The 23,292-nt window shown below is 55.0% G+C and overlaps 7 protein-coding genes across 7 annotated transcripts; 3 read left to right on the plus strand and 4 right to left on the minus strand.

Annotated features, from left to right (window-relative positions):
* Positions 1–406: 406 nt before the first annotated feature.
* On the plus strand, positions 407–1,294 carry J7T54_001121 (uncharacterized protein; the record flags this gene model as incomplete). The annotated part of the gene is made up of 2 exons (XM_051507178.1): positions 407–1,076; positions 1,131–1,294. 2 exons carry the CDS (start codon positions 407–409, stop codon positions 1,292–1,294), a joined length of 834 nt encoding a protein of 277 aa, XP_051361669.1.
* Positions 1,295–1,456: 162 nt separating this feature from the next.
* Positions 1,457–3,567, minus strand: J7T54_001122 (uncharacterized protein; the record flags this gene model as incomplete). The annotated part of the gene is made up of 7 exons (XM_051507179.1): positions 1,457–2,351; positions 2,410–2,781; positions 2,834–2,972; positions 3,051–3,146; positions 3,197–3,278; positions 3,345–3,410; positions 3,544–3,567. The coding sequence occupies 7 exons, from the start codon at positions 3,565–3,567 to the stop codon at positions 1,457–1,459; spliced, it is 1,674 nt and encodes a 557-aa protein (XP_051361670.1).
* Positions 3,568–4,599: 1,032 nt separating this feature from the next.
* On the minus strand, positions 4,600–5,705 carry J7T54_001123 (uncharacterized protein; the record flags this gene model as incomplete). The annotated part of the gene is made up of 2 exons (XM_051507180.1): positions 4,600–5,574; positions 5,628–5,705. 2 exons carry the CDS (start codon positions 5,703–5,705, stop codon positions 4,600–4,602), a joined length of 1,053 nt encoding a protein of 350 aa, XP_051361671.1.
* Positions 5,706–9,743: 4,038 nt separating this feature from the next.
* On the minus strand, positions 9,744–12,102 carry J7T54_001124 (Ras GTPase-activating-like protein IQGAP2/3; the record flags this gene model as incomplete). Its single annotated transcript, XM_051507181.1, has 3 exons — positions 9,744–9,904; positions 9,956–11,932; positions 11,982–12,102. 3 exons carry the CDS (start codon positions 12,100–12,102, stop codon positions 9,744–9,746), a joined length of 2,259 nt encoding a protein of 752 aa, XP_051361672.1.
* Positions 12,103–15,003: 2,901 nt separating this feature from the next.
* Positions 15,004–18,230, plus strand: J7T54_001125 (putative RING finger protein; the record flags this gene model as incomplete). Its single annotated transcript, XM_051507182.1, has 5 exons — positions 15,004–15,311; positions 15,361–15,406; positions 15,458–15,623; positions 16,462–18,135; positions 18,187–18,230. The coding sequence occupies 5 exons, from the start codon at positions 15,004–15,006 to the stop codon at positions 18,228–18,230; spliced, it is 2,238 nt and encodes a 745-aa protein (XP_051361673.1).
* Positions 18,231–18,621: 391 nt separating this feature from the next.
* On the minus strand, positions 18,622–20,962 carry J7T54_001126 (exonuclease 1; the record flags this gene model as incomplete). The annotated part of the gene is made up of 3 exons (XM_051507183.1): positions 18,622–20,701; positions 20,748–20,895; positions 20,950–20,962. The coding sequence occupies 3 exons, from the start codon at positions 20,960–20,962 to the stop codon at positions 18,622–18,624; spliced, it is 2,241 nt and encodes a 746-aa protein (XP_051361674.1).
* A 1,234-nt stretch (positions 20,963–22,196) lies between these two features.
* On the plus strand, positions 22,197–22,881 carry J7T54_001127 (Translation machinery-associated protein 16; the record flags this gene model as incomplete). The annotated part of the gene is made up of 4 exons (XM_051507184.1): positions 22,197–22,368; positions 22,417–22,504; positions 22,551–22,684; positions 22,742–22,881. The coding sequence occupies 4 exons, from the start codon at positions 22,197–22,199 to the stop codon at positions 22,879–22,881; spliced, it is 534 nt and encodes a 177-aa protein (XP_051361675.1).
* Positions 22,882–23,292: the final 411 nt, after the last annotated feature.

Raw genomic sequence — 23,292 nt, forward strand, 5'->3', positions numbered from 1 at the left:
ACACAACAAGGCCGCCCATGAGAGCAACACAGAGATTGCGACAACACGTCAGCCAGCATTGGAGATGGATCTGCCGAGCTCCTTGACTTCACGCTCTTAGGAGGAGCCATTTGCAAGGAACCAGCAGAGACAGGCTCTACCAGTGCAACAGCAGGGCAATGCAGTTGCTGGGCCAGAGTTGTCGAGCAATCTGCCAGTCGGCAATGAAAGCCTCCAACATCTACCAAGGGAATGGGGAGGCGGCCCAGGTGTCACCCAGAACCACAGGTTGGAGGCTGCTGTATACAATGATCATGCCGCCAGCTCGACGCCCCCCTTTATCCATCATCCTACACTGCCCATTGAGGATATCCACGGCCAGTCTTACCACTTTAGCGGCTACCCCACAAACGAGGAACACCTGCGGATGTTTTACGCACAGCCGCCACCGGCAAGAGTCCCACTATCATTGATACTCCGATCCAATGGCTCGCCTCTGCGATCAACGCGCCTCGCTAGCGACCCTCGTTACCACGAGCCTGCGCCTACCGTGCCTATCCACGACGGCCCGCCGAAACAGGACAACAACATGGACATGCCACCATGGCTCCATCCGCAGAGTGGCATGTGGTTCGAGAGGCTGTCGTTGGACCGCGGTCGCACCGTGAATCTGGTGCCCACGGCCAAGAAGAGGAAGAGAGGCGCCCATGGACACAGTAAGTCTGAGCCAACAGGCGCACAGACGAGCAGCAAGCGCAAAACCAAGATTGACGGTCTGCTTTCGACAGAGGGGGTACCTGATGACTTCCGATGGAGTCATTTTGGACCGGACGAGATGCAACAGGCAATGCTGCTTGATCAAGTGCTGCACAAGCCGGATGATGAGGGTTCGCAGCAGCCGAGCACGCTTGATCTTGAATTGGCGAGCTGGAACATGAACATGGCGTTCGCCGTGTGTGATCTGACACTGGGTGCATCGTCCTGCCCCCCTTCGAGCCTGGGCGGAGACGGCTTGACCGATCATCCTCTCCCCGAGTTGCATGATTCAAGCAGCACCATGCCAGGCATGGCCTCTGGACCAGTGTCCGTGTTTGGAAGTACGCCCGATGTGGCGAGTGTCCCATGCCCAGGACATGCGTGCCCAGCTATAGTAGACGGCAAATCCTACTCTCCTGGTGTTGGCATGACATTTGACAAGGTGCCGCCGGCCCCTGGCATCCGCCCACTGCAGGGCGGCCCCCTCGACAACATGCCTCATGGCGACAACGGCGCACAGCCAGCGATAGAGGCTGATCAGTCTTCAAGAAAGAAGTGAAGAGGATCAGACAAGAAGGCAAAAACGGCCATGCCTCACTGTAGAAGCATGAAAAAGAGTCGAGACAGGATAGAAGAACAGCAAATAGATGAACACGGCAGGCGCACGCGCGCCCGTCCTTTCTATATGTACGCTCGCATGTGCTCAAGATATGAGGGTACCCTACTTCTCATCTCCAAAATTATGCAAGCTAATGTCGCTCTTCTCCCCTGGCGTCTTGTGCGTCTCCGGCGGCGCGGACACGTTCATGGGGCCACCGTTGACGACCGCGGCCACGGGTTGTGTCTGCGCGTCGCTGCCGCCGCCCACCCCTTCCTCCTGCAGCTTCTTGATCTTCTTCTTACCGTGCAGACAGCTCAGGTGGTCAAAGTAGCCGTCCGGGATGGCGGTGCGGTACTGGCCGTTGAAGACGCCAACCTCAAAGGCGGATATATCCATGCCGCCGACGACGGGCTCGACGCGGGCCTCGATGCAGGCCTCGACGCACTGGGCGAGGTCAAGATAGATGACGCGGTCGGCGCCGATGAGGTGGGCGATCTCGTCGTCGGTGCGCGAGTGGGCGATGAGCTCCTTGGGGTCGGCGAGGTCGATGCCGTAGACATGCGGGTGCTTGACGGCGGGTGAGCACGAGGCGAAGATGACCTTTGTGGCGCCGGCCTCGCGGGCCATCTGCACAATTTCCTTGGAGGTGGTGCCGCGGACGATGGAGTCGTCGAGCAGGCAGACGACCTTGCCCTTGAACTCGGACTGAATGGGCGACAGCTTGCGGCGGACGCCGCTCATGCGCGCCTTTTGGTTGGGCAGGATAAAGGTGCGGAAGACGTAGCGGTTCTTGACAAACGCGTTGGAGCACGGCTTGCCGAGCTCGGTGGCCATGTCGACGGCGGCCGTGTTGCTCGTCTCGGGAACGGGGATGACCACGTCAATCTCGTCCACGAGGTCCTTCATGGTCTCCTTCATCCGCTTGGCCAGCTTGGAGCCCATGAAGCGCCGACTCTTGTAGACGGAGATGCCGTCAATGGTCGAGTCGGGCCTGGCAAAGTAGACGAACTCGAAGCTAGGGACCTAGGTCAGCTGACTTTGCTTTTTGTTTTTTGTTTTGATGGGAAACTTACAGATCCGGCGTGTACGACACCGGTTCCACAATCTGGCGGAACTGAGGATGCCCCCCCTTCTCGATGAAGACGGCCTCGCCGGGGAGAATGTCCCTGATGTTCTTGAACCCGAGCTGCTGCAGCGCGATGGACTCGGAGGCCATCATGTAGTCCTTGGCGCCGGCCTTGGTCTCCGAGGGCCGTTCGCCAATCATCAGGGGGCGGATGCCGTTCTGGTCCCGGAAGCCGAGGATGCCAAAGCCGGCGATGAGGGCGGTGCAGGCAAAGGCGCCGTTGCAGCGGGCGTAGACGTCCTGGAGCGATTTGAAGACATCCTCGACGTTGGCGCGCGCTTTGCCGAGCTCGCCGAGCGCGTGGGCGAAGACGTTGAGCCTGGCAGGTTAGCGGTGCCGCTTCTCTTCCTTGGGCGAGGGACGGGACATACAAGAGCTCAGAGTCCGAGTCTGTGTTGATGTGTCGGCGCGCCTCGAGGTCGAGGTATTTTTGCAGCTCCTCGTTGTTGACGAGGTTGCCGTTGCACGCCAGTGACAAGCCAAAGGGGCTGTTCACGTAAAAGGGCTGGGCTGTGGTTGCGAGGGTCTATCAGCTGGCCGCTCCCTCATGGCTGACAGTGATACTGCATGGAGAGGAAGAACCCTAACCTTCTGATGCCGACGACGTGCCAGCGGTAGGATAGCGCAGGTGCGCAATGGCGGAGGACCCGGGCAGGTTCTGTATCCGCTTGCCCTCGTCGAAGACTGCGACCTGGTCAGACTTATGATATGGTCTCCCGTATCCTAACGCATACCTTTGGCGACGAGTCCGTTTCCTTTACATTGGTACAGACGTCCTCCTTGATTTGATGTGATACCCGCTGCGTCTTGCCCTCGCTGGAGAGGGGGGAGGAGGTCAGCCATTGTCTCTCACTCACTCGCGGGCTCTCGCTGTCAGCGTACATGTTGTAAGAAGTAAAGACTGTTGTGAAGATCGATGGCAGCCGTGCTGGCCGAGGTGTCGCCCAACTAGGGTAAACATCAGTCAGTCAAGATCTGGTCCGTATTTGATGCATAATCACTATCCCCAGGGCCGTATCCTCCTCCTCAAGCTGCTGCTGGGGACCCCGACTTCTTCCTCCACGTGAGATGAGGCACATACCAACAGGGCCGTGACGCCACACATGGTGCAGTGTTGCGCGGCAGCGAAAAAGGACAGATGGACGGATGGCGTGTGTCACGTCGTGCCAGGCGGTACGTCGTGCGTGAGCAATAGTACTGGTAGGCCGCCTGGTGATATACAATAAGGGTATCTGACGCGCGAGGATTTTTTTTCTCCCTTCTAAGTTACTAATGAGTTTGGGTTGCATGAGTCGGTTGGCGCTCGCAGGATGACAGATTAGTGGGGGTGCTGGAAATTTCACTGTGGGGGAAGAAATGACCCCGCGCGACTAAATAAATGGCGCATATGACTGAGTAAACTCCTACTAAACTGGCAGATATTTCTGTCGCTCTGAATGGCCAGGCCAATCGATAAGATGCCCATCAGCCTTTCACCACCCATTCGGCATCTAGGGCAAGTAGGATCTGGCATAGAACATGGAAAGCGATCACCAGTCAGCTACAGAGACAACTCACGACATCCAAGTAGTATCCTCAAGAAACAGAGATATAATTAAGTAGTAACTCTGTCCTCAAAGGGGCCTCCAGTGTGCGAGCCTCCAAACATTCCTCCCTGCGACCATCTTCTCCAAGTGGTGGTATCATGTTTGCTCAACTCCCTGGTCCATGTTTTTGTTGCCTCCCAACGAATCCATCGACAATAAATAAAAATAAAAATATTGCTGCCCTGTAACAAGCGGACCTGACACTCAAATGTCAGCGCGATACACGCGAAACTCCCGAGGGTAACGACGCCATCAAACTCCAAAAGCTCATGTGCAACAGACAATGATTGTCCCCCTTCCGAGGAACTCCACCCAATGGCCGACCCGAATCTGCTTCATTGACTCTAATAAGTGTGCAATCGTCTCTCCCACAGTCGTCACACAAGGGTAACGTGGGTATTGTCGTGATTCTCTCAAAGGAGAAATATTGGCTTAGGCCGGCGGACCGCAGTCTCGCAAGGTTAAAATAATCTGTGAACGGTGCTAGGAAATTCGTAATCGTAAAAGATAAAAATAAAAGTACTGGGAGCAAATGGCTAAAGAGCCACCGCTCACTCTTGGCTCGACCACACATTGTCGTTGAGGAAGTTGTCCCAGGCGGGCTCCTCAGTGCGGTACTGCCAGTTGGCGTCGTCGCCCATGGCCTCGCCGAACATGTTGTCTGCGGGCGGTTGGTCGTACTCGCCAAGCTTCTGAGGAGCGGACATGCCGTCGTAGAAACTGCTGTCCATGGTCTGCCAGTTGTGGCCGTAAATGTTCTGGCTGAACGGGTTGGGCTCCATGTTGGGCATACCCATCAGCAGCCTCATCTCGGGCGGCAGATCGGACGTGAATATGGACTGCGGCTCGTCCTCGGCGAACTGCGGCTGGTGTGCCGGCGTCGCTGGTGCAGATGCCTCATGCGTAATTGTGGGCGAGAGCTTGCTGCCCACGTTGGTGGGCGAGACGACCGAGGCAGCCGAGTCGTTACGCTCGAGATTGTGCGTCGACATGGACTGGAAGGGCTGTTGGAAGGTAGACGACATGGGTGACTGGGGAAGCTGGGAGTGCGGCGACTGAGGTGCCGGCGACTGCATTGTTGGTGCCTGCTGCTGTGTCTGCTGGGGTGATCCGAAGCTCATCTGACGTGTAATCTGCTGGGCGTGCACGCCCGCATCCGGGAAACTCTGGGCAAAGAGTCGGTTGACGGGGTTCTGCGCCCAGGCGTCATTGGAGCGCTGCATGAACTGGGACATGGCCATCTTGTTGGTCATCCAGGCCTCGATTCGGGCGTTGAACTCGGGCGAGCTGGTCTGCATCTGGGGGTTGAGCAGGCGCAGCGAGCGCGGCAGGTCATCCTCTTCCTCCTCGTACATTTCCTCGCGGCGGACAATCTCCTCGGTGATGCGGAGGCCCTTGCCCGTCCGCTTCTTGTGGATCTCGGACGCCATACGGGCGGACTGGACGCGTGCCTCGATGCTGCGGTCCTGACGCCTCGACGCAGCGACGTAGGCACGCTCCTGGTTCTCTTCGTGGGAACGCTCGGCCTGGGAAGGGTTAGCTACGACTGGCGCTGGCAGGGTTGGGGAGCAGCGCGAACCTTCTTGATGCCCGAGACATCAGACGCGGAGCTCTTTCTCGCGCCTGTGTCGGTGGCTGGTGCGGCTCTCTTCGGCATGGTGATTAAAGTGTTTTGATAAGGATATGTAATTTGTTGTTGGACTAGCGTGGTGGCGACGACGAGTGTAGTCGTGGGTGATGCGTGTTTCGTGTTTTCTGATTGTGGTAGCTCTCAATGTGTTGGAAAGTGGTGATAGAGGCAAGTTCCTCATAGGGCAATCGAATTGCTAGCTGTACCAAGTTGTGACAGGGACAAGGAACATCAAGGAACATCAGAGGGGCCAGAAGGGAAGGGCTAGATCTGGGAAGGGCATGTTTTAGTACCTTGGGAGGGGACCATGGAGGAGGCATGCACATCGGACGGCACGGGCTAGTCAAAGCCTGATAGCACAGATCTGATGGGTGAAAGACAGGCATCTAGGTACCTACGGAAAATGGGCTTTCTTCGCTGCAACGGACTGGGGTTAGGAAACAACTAGTGTAGCTCGACCAAAAAGCAATGTCTGGGCACCTGCAAGATACCGATACGCAGTAAAGCTCGATCTGGGAGCACTGCAGCTGGATCAGGCAGGCTGGCGGGCAGGCGGGGGGGCGTGAAGAAGGCAGTGTTCACTGTTTCCTCTCCAACGCTTTGCGATCGATCTCGATCCCGAGATCAGTCAGCACCGGAGCGCTCGCTGCCCGGGCGGCTTTTGCGGAGCCCCAAACTTGGCCCTTCCCCTCTCATTGGACTCGCCCTCATTCAGACTTTCACCTTCGCTTTTTGGGGGGAGGACGGAGGCGCGGGAATGCGTGGCCAGCGACTGACTGGACCGGAGACTCGAGTCGCTAGGGGACCACCACCCTGGACATTTCTCGGTGTTAGCGCTTCTACTGTTAAATTCTGTCATGTCTCTGGGTTGCATTTCACCCATGCTGCTCGCCGCATAATATGTCGAGTCTTTCCTCCTTGGTAGACGGTGAGCACGGTGGTCCCTCATGACCTTATCCTGCTCTGTAGGAGCGAGTGCAGGCAGAGGAGCAGTCTAGATGTCTGCAGGTCGGCCAAAAATGGCCGCAAACCCTTGATTCTCCGCAGCATGAAACGGAGCTGTCTGTCTGCTTACACAAGCTGAAGCACGTTACGTACATGATTGAGCATTGGGCGCGTCGGTACCGATCGCAGGGCCCGCCCCGACACGAGCCTAGGATCGGAGACTGGAGCCTGAGAACTGACATAAGACTGGTGACGGACGGCTGACAGTGACAGATGCTCCAGTCCTCCAGCAACTAAAATCAGCCAATATTCAACACCACATTCTTCCAATCACAAGCTACCTTACCGTGGCCCGAGTTTAGTCGGCGACTGCACGAGCTCGCCTCTTCGCAATTTGGAGCGTCCGTAACTCCGTACACGCGTATACGACAGAGGCAGGACGTGCTGCTCTTCCTGTGATTGACGACTGATCCCATGCCGCCTGCGTCTGACGAGCCACAAGGGCTTCACGCATGCCTCAATGCATGGACAAATCTGCACTGCGATCTGCCGGCCGCCCTATTCTAGGTTACTCCGTACGAGCTGTCCGACTGGCAACAGTCGAGAGTCAGAAGTCAAGACCCTAATGTTAGCCCCTGCGACCACACGCATCCGCACACGCTTGGCTTCATGCCATCTTCCACGATGTGCTTGGTGACAGCCACGGTCGCCAGATCAGCTTGCATCAGATTTTGTGTGGTTTCCAGATCACTGCTGCCCCCTCGCTGGCAGTCGGATCGCTCCAGCTAAGCGGCAGCCATTTGTGGGGCGGCTCATGAGCCGATGCCACCAGAGCCACCACAAGTTCACCTCTTCGTTCTCGAACAGTCGGCACTGCAAGCCTCGGACGGTTGACCAGCCGTGTGACCAGAAATGGGCTCGTAGATCCTGGCGTCATTCGACGGCCAAACAACGTGTGCGCCGCGCCATTTTTACGCCATCCCCCCATCGTGCAAAGACTTTAACATCCGTCAATGCCCCTTCGCACGAACCACGCACGATGCTAGCGACGATCCCTAGGTTAGGGCGCCCACGGTCAAACTCAAACGTAGCTAGGGGACTTGGGGCCGATCCGGATGGACGGTCGCTGGGATCGCTGGCTGAGCGCTAGCAGCTTGCAATTCTTGCCGGCAGCGGCCATCACAATTGTCCAAATACCTCGATGCTGGCGCACATCGATGCGCAGAGGCACTCGCTCAGCGAAAACCCTCGGAGTGGGAAGCCTATGATGATTTCGCAGACGCACCAACGACGACAGAGTCGCGAGATCTGTCGCGCCGATCCCCCACATTTCTCATCGACGGTAGCCCCGTCGGGTCTGATCTGATCTCATTCCAATCCAATCCAATCCATTCCACCTTAGTTAATTGCCGGTAGCAAAGATTAGCATCTCCTGGCCCTAAGCTAATATCGAACCCCAAGTGCAATTCATCAGGCACGCACCCTCGCACATACATAGCCCAGCTGTACATACAGGCAGGTCGCCGATCAGCCACTCGCTGACAATTGGCGTGGAGGACAGACACAGATCTCACTCTTGCATTCCTTGTGGCTTCCCTCCGCATAGGATGCTCCGGGCAGCGCGTGATACATTAGTTTTCCCATGTTCACACAGCCTGCCTGCGTGAACAGATTCGATGTTGTGAACGGCAAGGATTCGCTCGGCAGGTCTCTTGCAGGGGCACGCGCTGATGCGATTGGTCCGATGCGCCAATCAATGGCCGGTGCACATCTCCATCGTTTTTTAGATTCGGGTCCCTCAATCTCACTTTTACCGCTGTCCCCAGTATCGCCCGCGTGGGGCTATCGCTCAACATCTGCGCTGCCACCACATCCGTCATCACGCGTTATGATGTGCAAGCAACGTCAACTCGGGGAAGATCTCTCCTGTCCTGCTTTGTCAAAGTTTGATTCTCATCTCTGTAGCACAGCGGAATGCCGTGCCCTGCATCCGGTCGATGGAGCCAACCCTGCCGCTAATTAGCATTGGTGCACTAATGCCAGATCTCTAACACCACATCTGCGGGTTTCAGACGGATTGATACCAGATCTACCACTGCCAGTAGATGCCCTGCCCCAGTGGGAAGAGATGGCTTGAATGGAACCACAGGCACCGGACTGCCATCGCAAGCTATGTAATGTCTTGAAGGCTTCCTCCTCGCCAACATTTGAATCATGCTCATGGCCTGTCGTCTCGACTACCGTCTCGACGAACCTTGATCCTCAGTTGTACGAGACGAGCAATGGCATCGAGGTACGTACCTTTTAAACTAAAAAGGGGCACCTCGCAAAAATGACGAATTCTCCCACGCAAGTGACGAAGTCTTTGGCTAACAAACGTCCCCGGCAATACGCGTACCTGACTGCAGCGGCCGACTGGGGGCAATTGTCCTCTGCCCTGTGCGAAGAGGGTGTGATAAGATTTGCCTCTTCGCTCCGCAATAAATTCAAACCCAGTCACGCCCGAGCACTCCCCTCGTCCGAGCTTGCAGAAGCCAAGTAAGTATCGCTCCGCATCTGATATCTCTGGTCTTTCTGCCATGATATCTTTCCCGGGGGGGGCTTTGCACACTAATGCATAGAACTGTAGGGTGGGCGATTTGTGGCCATCCGACGACTGTCATCCACTACTGATCCCGGCTCGTGATATGTACGGAGTAGGATAAGCCATACCCTGCCGATATGCTCAAACGTGTGGAGCCTCGCTCATTTGTACATACATACAGATACGATTGGCACAATGGCTTACGCGGGTAGTGAATTTTGTTTTCAAAAGACCTTGCGATGCATGATTCGGACATGGATCAAAATATCATAATCATGTGCCAATTCTCGATATGTACTGTACGCCAAACCCTCCGACCCCGACAACATATTAACCGTTCCCCTGACAAGAAACGGTCCAGCCGTATTATGTGATCCCGATAAACATGGGTTGGACGTGTAATGATAGCGACAATAATGTGGAAATGACTCTCAGACGACTTCCGTGGTATCGGTGCTCCGCAACGCCGTTGGCCCGTTGATAATTGTGGTACAGTCGAGAAAATGCGCTAAAAGGACGTGGAGAGGATGTGACGCCTACCACCCCTTCTTCCTCGCGAACCGCTTGTTGAGCAGGGCAAGAACCTTGGGCACGTTGAACTGGACATATTCGAGATCCAGCTCATCCTGGTTATCCTTCTGCATCTCCAGGAGGTCGTCCAGCTTAAGGTCGAGCTCTAAAAGACCTCGGTTGCGGCCTGCTCCTGTTAGCCTGTTGATCTCGGACGCGGAAAAAGAAGAGACCTTACCCTTGTAGTGTAGTGAAATGACAAACGTCCCAGGCAGTGGGCTCGTAAAGTTGAAGTAAATGTTGGCCCGTCTGTTATCCGGCACATTGCTCTTCTGAATCACACCCTCCTTCTCCAGCTGCTGGTGGGTGAACTTGTATGGGCCGAGGATCTGCTGCTTCTGCTGCTTCCTCTTGGTGCCCTCGCTTTGCGAGCGGACATTGTGCAGGTAGCTCTTGTAGGTCTCTAGTTGGCCGACCAAGTACGTGTTGTGATCACGAATGGTTTTGTACACCTCTTCGAGTTTGGCTGACTCCGCAATGACGCCTTCTTTGAGCGAGCCTAGGTGATGGAGCTCCTGCTCGACCTCGTCCCTAAGCAGGCCGAACTGATCGCTTTTGTCGATAACGCCGAGCTCCTGAAGCTGTGACAGGAGCTCCATCGCTCGAATGCCTTTTCGCACCATCACCGCATCATTCCGGCTCGTGGCAGCCGCATCGGCAATCCGCTCCAGTCGTAGGGGACGTCGGGCCACCGGACTAGCGGGAGGAATAGACCGCATGATCTGGACGAAGATAGATTTGGCTTCCATAAAGAAGACTTCTTCTTGCGTAATGTCCAATGCCGCCGTCAGCGTATCAATGGCCGTCTCCCAGCGGCTGAAGAGCGGTAGGTTGATGACCTTGTTCTCCTTTCGTGGGACTTGTGCTGGGGCCACCCCGAGTTCCGACATGATGATGGCCAGGTGCGAGTTCTCGTCTTTGCAAATCTCGCCTTGGTGCTTCTCGATCAGGCCATGCATGGTGTATATCTCGTTTAACGTAATGTCCAGTTCCAGATCCTTCTTCGACAACGCCACGTAGTTGTCCATTTCGAGGCTTTCATAAAAGTCCTGCACCTCACACAGCTCAAGCAAAAATTTGTTGATGCGATCCTTGTTCGATTGGACAAAAGGTTGCAGCTTGGCCATGTAGGGTTCCTTTGCGTATGAGGGCTTGTTAGCCAAGTTCTGCAGCATCTTGGCGATGTAGGTGAGCGTACGTCGCGGGCGCTCGGCTGGTGTTCCGTCGATAAGCATGTATGATTTGGGCGTAACGATGGCTGGGTTGATGAAGCGTAGAAAGAAGAAACCCCCAATGAGCGTGCAGATCACCTGGTCATTCGCATCAGGATACTTGCGCTTCGTCAAACTCCTGATTTGCTTGCAGATCCAGCGGATACCGTACGGGGCCACCTCCAATCCCTCGATGATGGTGTTCAGGAACCCATTGGCGATTTCGGTAAGCATTGTCAATCTAGGCTCGATGATGGCTTGTACCTGCGCATTTTCGGCAGCCTGCTCCGCGGTGATGCCTTTGGGTAAATTAGGCGGAGGCTTGCCAGTGTCCTCCTCAATCTGCTCAATCATGCGCTCATAGACCTTCAGAGGATTAATTTCCAGATCCAAATCCCGCAGCTGGATCAAGCTATCGATTCGATCGGCGAGCACAGACTTGAGGAAGCTCTGGCCGGGGCCTCGCCGGGTGTAAGTCGTCATCATGCGTGATACCGGCGTGTTGGCTCGGAGAAGCGAGTTGAAATCGGCAGTCGTGTCGAATTGGTATGTCAGGACGGATTGAAACATGGTGAGCAGCAAGTGCTCCTCGCGGCTCTCGTATTGGTTTCCGTAAATCGTGAACATGACAGTCTGAAGAAGGGAGTCAATCTCCGCCATCGAAACCAGTCTGCACAGATGCGCAATGTGTCGCGGCTCGGTTTGTAGGAGGAACATGAGGTTGCCGTATTTCTGGGTTTTGTCGTCGTTAGGGAAGAAGCCCTCCTGCATGTCGGTGGCGTCCTCCAAGTGGCTCGCGACTTCGTTCTGCTCCTCCAACGCCATGCGGTTCTGAATCAACAAGGCAATGCGCGAGTCAAGGTATCGCACATCCTTCTCCAAAACAAAGTTCTTCTTGGACTGAGACGAGATCTTGGATTTCAGTTCACGGAGCGTCTTTTGAGCTGCGAAAAGTCAGCAGTCGCACAGCATGGCAAATTAAGAGAGTCGCACCTTTGGCCAGTTCATCTTCAATCTGGAGATCGCCGTCGTGTGCTGACATGGACATGTACAGCGCAGACATGGAGTAGCGTTTCGATTGACGCGCCGAGCGCGACCCGTCGTACGAAGACATTGTGTTTTGCCGTGTGAGAGGGTTGCCAGACGACGAGGAGGCTAGGGAGTCTCGCGACGGGTTATGCAGTTTGACAGACATGATCTTGGTTGCGGTCGAATTAGATGGTCGTATTAGGCACTCTGGCCCTCAGAGCCTGGAAGCTCTTCGACTTGCTGAGTCGGCTCCAAAATGTCGCACGAAGGCTGTGAGTCGTCGAAATACCGGCAATGCCAGGCTGGCGATGCTGTGGAAATGTGCGGCGCTGTGGCTAAATGTCGAGGTGCAAGGACACAGTACTAAGGAGGGGGACAAGCAGCGCAGCGACAACGAAACACAAGAGCCGAGAGGCACAGCGGCGAGTTGCGTGAAGAGAGCGGAGGGCTGGTTGACTGCAGCACGGGGGATGCAATCGTACGAGCCCGTATGATGGGCATGCGACGCAACAGAACAGATTTTGGAGGATTGGAAGGCGAGAATAGGGAGAAGAGAATGAGAGTGTTGGTGAGAGTGGTGTTGGCAATGGTGGGACACCTTGGAGTTGAGGGGGGTTCAGGGAGGAAGGCGCGAAAAACGGCTGCTCCTGCGTCCATGTCCTGGTCACCTTCCTACCCCTGGCTGACTCTCGCGATGCACCGCACGCGGGCGCCTGTTTAGAGGACGGACCCACCGCTAATGCTCCTTTCCCTTTAGTACCCCCATTATTATCGGTGCTAGACTAGACATGCAAGTAATAATTAGCCAAGTCAATTCAATCACATTTCCAGCCCGTCTTGTTTCTCTTCTTTTTTTTTCGCGCGTTTACTGCTAGACGCATCGACTCGCCAGTCCTCTGTCAATGTCACAGAGCCTCCTCAGCGCTGGCGGCCTGGCCATTATAGGCTGCGCCGGGCACAGACCAGCCCAGTAAGTTATTTAGATGCTGTTATACTCCGTACGTACCTCTTTGCGCCTCGAAGTACACGTACGTCAGTTTCGGTGGACCAGGCGCTTGTCTCAAGATGCCGCACGCCCAAACGAGACTTCTCATCGCCACACTGCTTGCTGGTCCGGACGACCCCTGATTTTCAATTCTTATGTGAGTTGGGAGCTCTCATCGCATGATTCGCATCTGGAAGGCCAAGTCTAAGCGACCACGCCATCCTGGCCGCCTAGCCTCGCTCTGGGACGCCATCATCTCCCACCCGGACTAAAGTCTTGACCAAGGTCTTGGCCGACGTGACGTCTGGAATCCCAGGAAACGCCCGTCCAACGGTCGGCCTGTGCTACGGCTCAGGGCCTGCAGGGGCAGGCTCTAGCCTCCAATCGCTTCGGCATGGTGGTGTGGGGGCCGTCGCGCCAGCGACAGCCCGAGGTGGCACTCACTCGTGAGACACTGCCTGATGTCCAGGGCAAGACACATTCAAATATCGTCCAAATAATCTTGCTATCGCAAGCAGCAGACAGATATGAGACCCTGCATTGGAACTGCCTGTGCAAATATCTATTGGAGCGGATACCGTATCGAGGGGATGGTCAGGGCAGGCCATCCATCCTACCAGCTGCGTACTATGCACCTGGCCCAGTTCGGCGCGAACTTGAGTTTATGGCTCTGGGGTATGAGTGTTATGCCAATTCGCCAGATCGACTGTGTCATATTGTGTGCGATGTGATAGAAAACGGATTGTCAATGCGCGGGAACGGCACAGCCTCAACCCTTGATGGCCCGACATCTCGCCAAGTAATACAGGTACGGAACCGCCTCAGTCGTTTCCCGAACAGCCATTTTTCTCATAGGTTCAGTCTCGCAGTACTCTGTAGTACGGAGTAGATTCCGTACACGACTGTTGAGAGTGAAGGTACGGAGGTACGTAAATCAGAGTCACCCCCGCCAGTCCGGCCCACGGATCTCCAGGGACTGGGGTTGAAAAGTACACGTAGGCTGGGCGTCTGCAAGGAAGACCCTCATGTTAAGGTCTGTGAGTCGTGAGACTCGTCACTCACTCGCGACTGTCCACCGGTTGGACCGTCCGTTGAAAGTTGATGAAACCCCCTGATTGAGGTTTGACGTTCCAGTGGTGACGCAGCATGGCGTTTGATTCTTTTTGAAACGCTGCTGTAGATCCTATTTCCTACGTTCCTTACTACATGTATCCTTTACCAGGCTCGGAACAATAACATACTGATTTAATTCTCCGTCACTCATCAAAGTACATGTACGTGAAACACCAATTTTCGATGAATCTTTCACATTGCTGAAATGTAGTCAACGAGAACTGCACTGGCATGGCTGGGCTACATATCAGTCTCTAATGTACTGTACAGTAAAAGAAGCTGGATCCATTGACTGCAGCCAAGGTACCATAAGCCGATATATCGAGCCAATGAACATAGTATATACTATGGATAGGCGTAAGCTATCTCTAGTTCTATCGAAGCATCTGAACAAGTTGCCATTCGATTGGGTGAATTTCCGATGATTTATTAAGGAATGTTCTCAGACAGACCTTTTCCGGGTCTTAGTGGGTGCAGGGTACCCGAGATTCCGAGGTTCAAGTGAAGCCCGATGTCCGGCCGGTCGTGCGGCCGCAATTGAATCACGGTGGTCGTGCCATATACAAGGCGCCGAGAAGCACTCGCATGAGCTTTGGAACACACAAGTAACCAGACGCTGCAGATGCATATATCGAGGTAATATCAATGCCATTCGCTTCCTGACACGTACTTCTTGTATCATGATGCTGTGTGGGTGACAGCTATAACGCGAGGGTCGCGAGATGATAAGCTCCATCGGCTGATGATGTAATAGTAATCCCCTGGTCTAAGGTACCTTGCCGTCGCGCAGTCCGCCTAAGGATCTTCGCCTTTGAACCTCGCAAAATCACGAGCGAAACCCAACCCATACAAAACCAAGCCAAATAACCACTCATCATGGCTCTTCGAATGCCTCTTCGTCGCGTTGCTCCCCTGATGCTACCGGCCACGACAGCCGCGCGAAGCTTCCACAGCACGCCCCGCGCCCTGGTCAAGGTTGGCGACGAGATCCCCAGCATCGAGGTCCTCCACGAGTCGTCGCCCGGTAACAAGGTCAACCTTGCCGAAGAGTTTGCCAGCAGCGATGGATACATTGTTGGGGTTCCGGCCGCGTTTTCCGGAACTTGCTCCAGCAGCCACATCCCCTCGTACATCAACAGTCCTAAGCTCAAATCGGCCGGCAAGGTCTTTGTGGTTTCGGTTAATGACGCTTTTGTGTGAGGATGCCAGGAAAACCGAGGTAGACCATTGACTGACCGTCCACAGCATGAAGGCTTGGGCTGACCAGCTTGACCCGGCCAAGCAAACTGGCGTAGGCTACAGCCATGTATCTTCAGCGCCGCATTGATACTAACATAAGTAGATCCGCTTCCTCGCTGACCCGTCTGCTGCCTTCACCCAGGCTCTCGACCTTGGATTCGACGGCACCGCCATCTTCGGCGGCGTACGAGGTAAAAGATATGCGCTTAAGGTTGTGAACGGCAAGGTCGCGGCGGCCCATGTCGAGCCTGACGGCACTGGCTACAAAGGTGAGCTAACTTGGGTGGTAGTGACACTCCGGCATATTTGGCTAACAGCGCCCAGTGTCAATGGCCGACAAGGTATTGGAATAGAACTATAACCGAATGGTCAGGACCACAGAGCACATGTACCATTGTGCGCATCTGCGGTTTCAAATTGGATTTTCTGCTGTGGCGCCCTTGACGCAGCGTCGACTTGGAAGCAATCGATGAAGAAGCAACAGTACCACTGCAACAAAGTTGAAATCATTACAATCTGACAAATGAACAACCTCCATGGCCAGAAAAGAAGAGAAATCGAGCTCTGTTTACGCTTCACTGCCCATCTGGCAGGCAAGAAAGGTCGAGAATCACTGTAGTCCGATTAGTCATGCATGACTCGGAGTGGATCCACCTGCTTAGTGCCTGCAGTTGCCGGCTTCAGCCTTGGCGCTTCGGCCCCTTCGTGCCCAGCGCCCCTGCCTTGCCTGCCTGATAATAGTGCCCCTCCACTCCATCTTCCTGATCTAAGGGTCATCCGTCATCACCATCCATCCGTTCGTCTCCAACAACTGCCTTGGCCTCGTGTTACGATCTTGGTCATTTTCAGCCATTCCTGGTCACGTTTGTCGATTTTCTGCACCCTTGTGCCACACAACCGAACAGACCTCCTCTTGCCCCGGCACTCGCCGTCGAGTCTGCCACTACTTGCTAGTTTGCTGCGAGCGTGACTCCCCGAAGTCCATTACCAAGCGGACCACCGCCTAGATCCGAAGCCCTTCTTTTGTTTTGTTTGCGATAGTACGCAGAGAGCATCGTGGTCTACCGCGTGCCTGCCTGGGTGGCCTGACCAGATTACAAAGCGCAGCCGCCATCATTCCGCCAACCACGAGGAAGCGGAAGGCTGCTGAGGCGACGATTCTCTCCCCAACCCGAGAAACCACATCTAACAAGAAGCCACTTGCCTCAGCAGCCACGGTTGAAGCGGCGCCTCCTACACCCGTGACCACCGGAATGGACTCTGACGACGACTTCATGTCTCACGGCTCGAGCGATGACGAGCTACTGCTCGACGACAGCGGGGACGACATGTCGGGGCCCGATGACTTCGACGATGAAGATTTCGACGAGCCTGACCCCGAATTCGGCCTCGGCAGCAAGGAACTCGAAGCCCCGAGAAAGCAAGCACATGTCGTACCCTTCAAGGTGTTCGACCCGACCGACATCCAGAAGCAGCAAGACGATATTGTGGACGAAGTCAACATGATTCTGAACATGAGCAAGGAGGACGCGGCGATCCTGCTCCGACACTTTCGGTGGAACAAAGAACGCTTGCTGGAGGACTACATGGACCGACCAGAACGTGTCCTGGAGGCTGCTGGGCTCGCCAGTACAACGACGGAACCCCCACAACTCGAGGTCATCCCCGGATTCATGTGCGACATTTGCTGCGAAGACGGCGACGATCTCCAAACATTTGCAATGAAGTGCGGCCACCGTTACTGTGTGGATTGTTACAGACACTATCTGAAGCAAAAAATCAAGGACGAGGGAGAGGCCGCCCGCATAGAATGCCCCTCGGATGGATGTGGCCGCATTCTCGACTCCAGATCTCTGGATCTTCTGGTCACCGACGACCTCGTCGACCGATACCGCGAGCTGTTGAACCGCACGTATGTCGAGGACAAGGACAGTTTTAAGTGGTGTCCAGCGCCCGACTGCCCAAACGCGGTGCAGTGCTCTGTCAAGAAGAGTAGTCTCGACAGGATTGTTCCGACGGTCGAGTGTCGCTGCTCATTCAGATTTTGCTTCGGCTGCCCCAATCCGGACCACCAGCCGGCGCCTTGCGAGCAGGTCAAACGTTGGCTCAAAAAGTGCGCTGACGACTCGGAGACGGCGAACTGGATCTCGGCCAACACAAAGGAATGTCCAAAGTGCCAGTCCACCATTGAGAAGAACGGAGGGTGCAACCACATGACATGCCGCAAATGCAAGTACGAGTTCTGCTGGATGTGTATGGGTCCATGGTCTGAGCACGGCACGAGCTGGTACAACTGCAACAGGTTCGAAGAGAAGAGTGGCTCAGAAGCTCGCGACGCCCAGACCAAATCTCGCACGTCGCTCGAACGCTACCTTCACTACTACAACCGCTACGCCAACCACGAACAGTCGGCCAAGCTTGATAAGGACATTGCGCAGAAGACTGAGAAGAAGATGGTGCAGCTGCAGAGCGCGTCGGGCATGTCTTGGATCGAAGTGCAATATCTCAACTCAGCGTCGCAGTCTCTTCAAACGTGCCGCCAGACGTTGAAGTGGACGTACGCCTTTGCTTACTACTTGGCGCGCAACAATCTGACGGAGATTTTTGAGCAAAACCAGAAGGACCTGGAAATGGCGGTCGAGAACCTGTCTGAGATGTTCGAGAAGCCCGTGGCGGACTTGTCCGACGCCAAGCTCAAAGTGGATATCATGGACAAAACGTCTTACTGCAACAAGCGGCGCATCATCTTGCTCGAGGATACGGCGACCAATCTAGCCGAAGGTGAGGCTCTTTCCGTGACAGGAGTCATCGTTCCCCTTCTAACAGCACTAGGCAAATGGGAGTTCAAGGAGGATCTCATGGCTCCGCGCCCGTAATCATGTGGACCCTTTAGAATCTGCGGGAAAGCAAGAGAGCATGGCATACAAAGCGTACCCAACGATTAGACTAGACGGCCGCACGCATCATCTGTTAGGAACGGCGTTGACAGCGTACATCATTTCACAGCCATGGGAGCTCGGTTTATGTGTTTTAGGAGGTTAGGGAATGGACATGATGAGATTATGGTTCTTGTGCCATTCGTGGAAGTTGTACTCAAATGCCTACAGTGGGCAATGTCCGCAATGCCTGAACTCCAAAAAACCCCTTGCTGTGGCCAAGACAATAAACCCCTTATCCATGCAGAATGTACCGTAACACCGGCAATGTCCCAAACAACCAATAAGGCAAACGAAGAAGAAAAGAGAAAAGAATATTCGCAAACACCGCCTATGCACTTGTAAAGGCAAATCGCGAAAAGTCAGGCTTCGACACAGGCGCGCTCTCATCAAAGTCCTCCTCATCCTCTCCGTCGCTATTGGGGATGATTTGGTCCTCGCTGCCGCCCATGGGTCTGTTCAGTGCCGCTATCTCTACCACATCGACCTTAGGGAGAGGGAAGGATGCGGGCTCCACCGGGTCGCCCGTGGACTTCTTCTTAGGGATCAGAGATTCCCGTGGCTTCGGCGACGCTGTGTTGGGCAGTAAGGCGCGGGCACCGAGGCGTTGCAAAGCGGAAAGGCGGGCACTCCCGCCAGCCGTTGACGGGCCGGTGGCTGGAGTAGAGACAGAACTGAAGACGGAAGAGCAGCGGGATGCATCGGATGCCGGTGTGTCAGAAGGTGTAGGTGCGAAGGAGTACCGGTCTAGGCTGCGTCGAGACGGCGTGTTGGCCGCGTGCAGTCGACTTGCTCTCTTTGGCGGCGGCATCGACCTTGTGGGAGACGGAGGAAGGTCTAGGCTATCGGGCTGCTGGCTGAAGGTGATTTCGGTCATGCTCGAGTTCGCTGTTTCTTGGCTTGTCGATATGCCAGATTCCTGGCTATCGTCCTTGATGGAAATTTTCGCCTTGCCCTTGCCTCTGGACGGCGATGTCTCCTCGTAGATAGAAATGGACTTCTTCGTCGGGTTAGGGGAGCTGAATCCCTCAAAGTCGGGCAAATCCATCAGCGCTTCGAATGTCCCATCCGACGGAACGTGCGAGTGTGTGGATGTCTTTTTGACGCTGAAGAACTTGCTCTTTTTTGGTGAGTCATCTTGCTCGTTTGAGTCATCACAAAGTCGTGCTTTCTTAGGCGGTCTCGTTGAACCGTCGCCTTTGGTAGGTTGAGGTCGTCTGCCGGCTGGCTCCATACTAGCAAGCATATTCTGGATGGGCTCGGTCCGTCTGCGCTGGAGCCTCGGTGAAGTTCGCGTAGGCACTCCTCCCGTGCTTTGTCTTGCCGTTGGCGGGCGGGCTGTATCTAGATACGGCCGTGGAAGAGGGAAGACCCTTGGAGCGGAACCCTCGTCTGTGAGCTGCGCCAGTCTTTGCTCGTCAACCTTGAAGCAGTTGGGGTCCATGGTACCCATCGGAATGCGGTTATTTCCTTTGAAGTAGTTTGTGATGGGCTTCGGGGGTGGTGGCGCTGGCACCGCAGCGACCGCTGCTTGCGAGTGTCTACGTTTCGACGGAGTAGTGGCGGTGGCAATCGGAGTCTTTGTGATGGGGTCGACGTCTCCCTCGGCGATTTGTCGTGCCACCGATGGTTCCACGTACGCTCCAATATATGGCATCTCCTCCGCAGTTCGACGATTGTCGAGATCCGTCAGATGGACCAACTCTCGCTTTTCCGGACAGAACACCCATTGGTGGAGGAAAGTCAGCTCAGCTTGGTAGAACTCGGACAGATAGTTTTCTGAAACGCGCTTGCCGCCCAGCTGCACCATCTGCACCACCCTCTCCGGCGTTTTCGATTTTCGCAGCAATCGATATGCCGTCTTCAAGCCGACGCCCGGCAAACCTTTCGTGTAATCGCAGCCGCTGAGGATGGCCATGCGTCGGAAGTCTTGGTCGGTCCACCCTGTCAAAGAAACCTCCCTGCATGCACAAAAATCGCGGCGATTGATTTCGATGCAGTGGCCGTACTGATCGAGCTTGGTCAACAGTCGTTTTGCCCCAAACACAAGCAGATCGGAGTCATCCGAAAGAATTCCATCAATGAGGCCCTTGCGCTCAAGGTAGACGAGCTGAGCGTCAGCCTCGTACGGAGCGACGACGTACGGGATGTCCATCTTCTTGAGTTGCTGAATGAGGTTGGATGCCATCTCGGGAGTGATGTCAATACACTTCTGGAACTCTTGTGCAGCCAAAGCCTTCTTGCCAGCCTTAAGAAGCTCCATTGCCAGCTTCTTCTTGTCATTGCGGCTCTTCTCGCGGCTGTCCTCAGTGGCTGCCTTGCTCGGGAGGTAGTCGCCATCAAACACAAGGTAAGGCTTGACACCAAAGTGCTTGAGCATGCGCACGCGCTGCAGGGCCGATGTTACATATCTGGGTGGTCAGCACACACAACGCACAAAAGTGGCGCTTTGCTCACCTTGTCGTTGGTTTGCCCTGGCCGAGCTCTACGGCGCAAGAGTAAGCAGCTCGATGCAGCCAGCCGTAGCCATCGACACCAAGTGTCAAGCCTTCAAGGTTTTTGAGCTCCGTCGGTCTCTGGATAGACTTGAGGAGAGGAAGAAGGCCTTTTCTGCGTTAGCTAGGCTGACATTGGTGCTGGAATCGTCCGAGAGACCAACCTTGGATACCCATGGTGCAGACTGCTATGCCGAGACAAAGGCAAGCGACCCAAACCTAGACTCAATGCTATTCTATCGCAGTCCGTGACACTCGAGATGTTGGTCAGTCGTCCAATGGGGTGCACTGCCACCTATATGGCTTTAGACGTGTTCGTTGGCACGCAACATGGAAGGTACGCGTGGGCTAAAACAGTAAACAAAGAGCCCTGGCGTATCTACAGCAAACGATGGACAGGCGATGAGGCTTGGAAAATGCAAGTAAGGGATTCAAAGTCTGGACAGCAAGAGATCGGAAGTTGAGCAAGTGCAAAGTCCAGATTAGATGGATGTCTTGAGAAGGATGAAGCATGGCAGGTAGTGCCTGGGTCCAGCGTGCCCGACGCGCCTGGCATCGATTTAAAGTGGAAGCTGCTGGGGAGCGCGTCTTGACTTCCCAATAGGGCTAGCTTCCGTTCGTCAACATTCCCCCAGCAACCTGGGGTCTCAGACAAGGCGACATGAGTAGTCTTAGGTATTTTTTGCGAGCAGACGTTAGGTGAGTCGGTATTTTCCTTCAGGTTCTCTGTTGCTGTGTGTACGACGGCTCTCCGCATTATAGTTGGGGAAGGTGAGCTTTGTTCTCAACAGATCATCAACCATAGATTCAGATGCATGACAGACACCGGACCCACTCTCGCCGGCGCTGCATTAGATAGAATTGTCTGAAATGAGGGCCATCGCCTGAGATCACCATGTGGCGATTCAAAAAGTGATAGAGAGCTGACAAGCTAAAAGGAGGGACTCTCCAGTGGACGGGGAACCGATGAAAAGACGTGTCATGCCGCATCCTTCTCGACTGTACTGTGGTGAAGCAGCAGTACGGACGGGGACCAATTGACCAATATTCAACCCACGGTGCTAAGTGCTAGTAGTCAATGTTATCTCCTGAATACTTCTGCACATAATTACACACACCAATTAGCCCCATGGCAGCCAAATTGTACTTCATTGCGAGCCTACTAGTATAGCTTGACCACATGCAGGCGTAAGATGTGGCCTTCCGAAGTGCCAAAGTCGCTTTAAGGCTCAAGCGGCGACCCTGATTGTGGCCCCGCGATAGCCCCACTGCGGGATTGGCACCGGCTGGCTCCACGAAATTTCTCTCTGGGAGTCGCAGCCTTCGAAAAGTTTCATGTGATGGCTTTCAAGTGAATAACACGACTCACAGAATCGAATCATCCAATAACGCACAATCCCGGATCGCCATCATGCCGAGCTCATTGCACAAGACGCGCAAACAAATCGCAAAGAAGCGTAATGGCATTCCCACAGCTCTTCACGAAAAGTCGCGAGACTCGATGCGCCTGCACAAGGCGACCATTCGCGACCAGCGCTTAGAGAAGTTGCACAGTGCACGGAGTAAGAGGGAGCTGCCTATCCGTAAGCCTTCATTTTTCAATACGACGTCTCGGGGCTGATGAGATGTAGTGGACAGGGCTGTATACTTCCAGGAAAGTGCTCGCGAGGTCGAAGGTGATGTGCTAGACATGGAGACTGTCCAGAGGCTGATCGAAACGTAAGTCGCTCACTCCAGAATTGGTGTCTGTACTAAAACCAGGCAGCTTCATCCATCAGTATGAAGAGGAATATTCCGCCATCAAGAAAGAGCGTAGGCCCGGGCGTCCGGCCTCATCGAAGGAGGACCTCCTTAAGATCAAGATTGCTGCCCTCAAAGAGGAGCACGAGAAGGGCTTTCGTGAGTACTACCTCGACAGCGACAAACAGCCAATACTGATCTGTACAGATATACCAGATGTAATGTCTGCAGACAGCGCAAGGAAGCTGGACGAGTGGGAGGGGAACTGGTCCTCATTAAAAAATGTCCCCTGGATCAAGGTCACCACGAACTGCCTTGCGAGACCGACCGATTTCCCCTCCAAGGCTGTGGCTTGAGACCCGGATCTCACTCGAATCCGTCCAACAAACACAAGCTTCACGCCCTGAGCATGCAATGGGCTCGGCGGTCGCTATAATCTTATGCCGCGCCCCTGCTCAGGTCACTTGTATGGCTGCTAAAGACGACGGCGCCGCCGGACACTCTCTGGACAGCACAGAGATCGGACACCCTTTGGCAGCGAGAGTGGCAACGCACGCCGCAACCCATGACGGACGGGCCCTTGCTGGACAACAGCTGCCGCGTGCCGGCGGATATGCATAATGAAGTGATGAGACCAGGTGGAATATCGGAGCCCATCAATGGTACATCATGAGGACATTTTGGCCTTTGCCGGGGGGGGGGGGGGGGGGGGGGGGGGGGGGGGGGGGGGGGGGGGGGGGGGGGGGGGGGGGGGGGGGGGGGGGGGG

This window comes from Emericellopsis cladophorae (genome assembly GCF_022114955.1).
Source record: "Emericellopsis cladophorae strain MUM 19.33 chromosome Unknown NODE_28_length_274560_cov_118_130999, whole genome shotgun sequence".
Lineage (NCBI taxonomy): Eukaryota > Fungi > Ascomycota > Sordariomycetes > Hypocreales > Bionectriaceae > Emericellopsis > Emericellopsis cladophorae.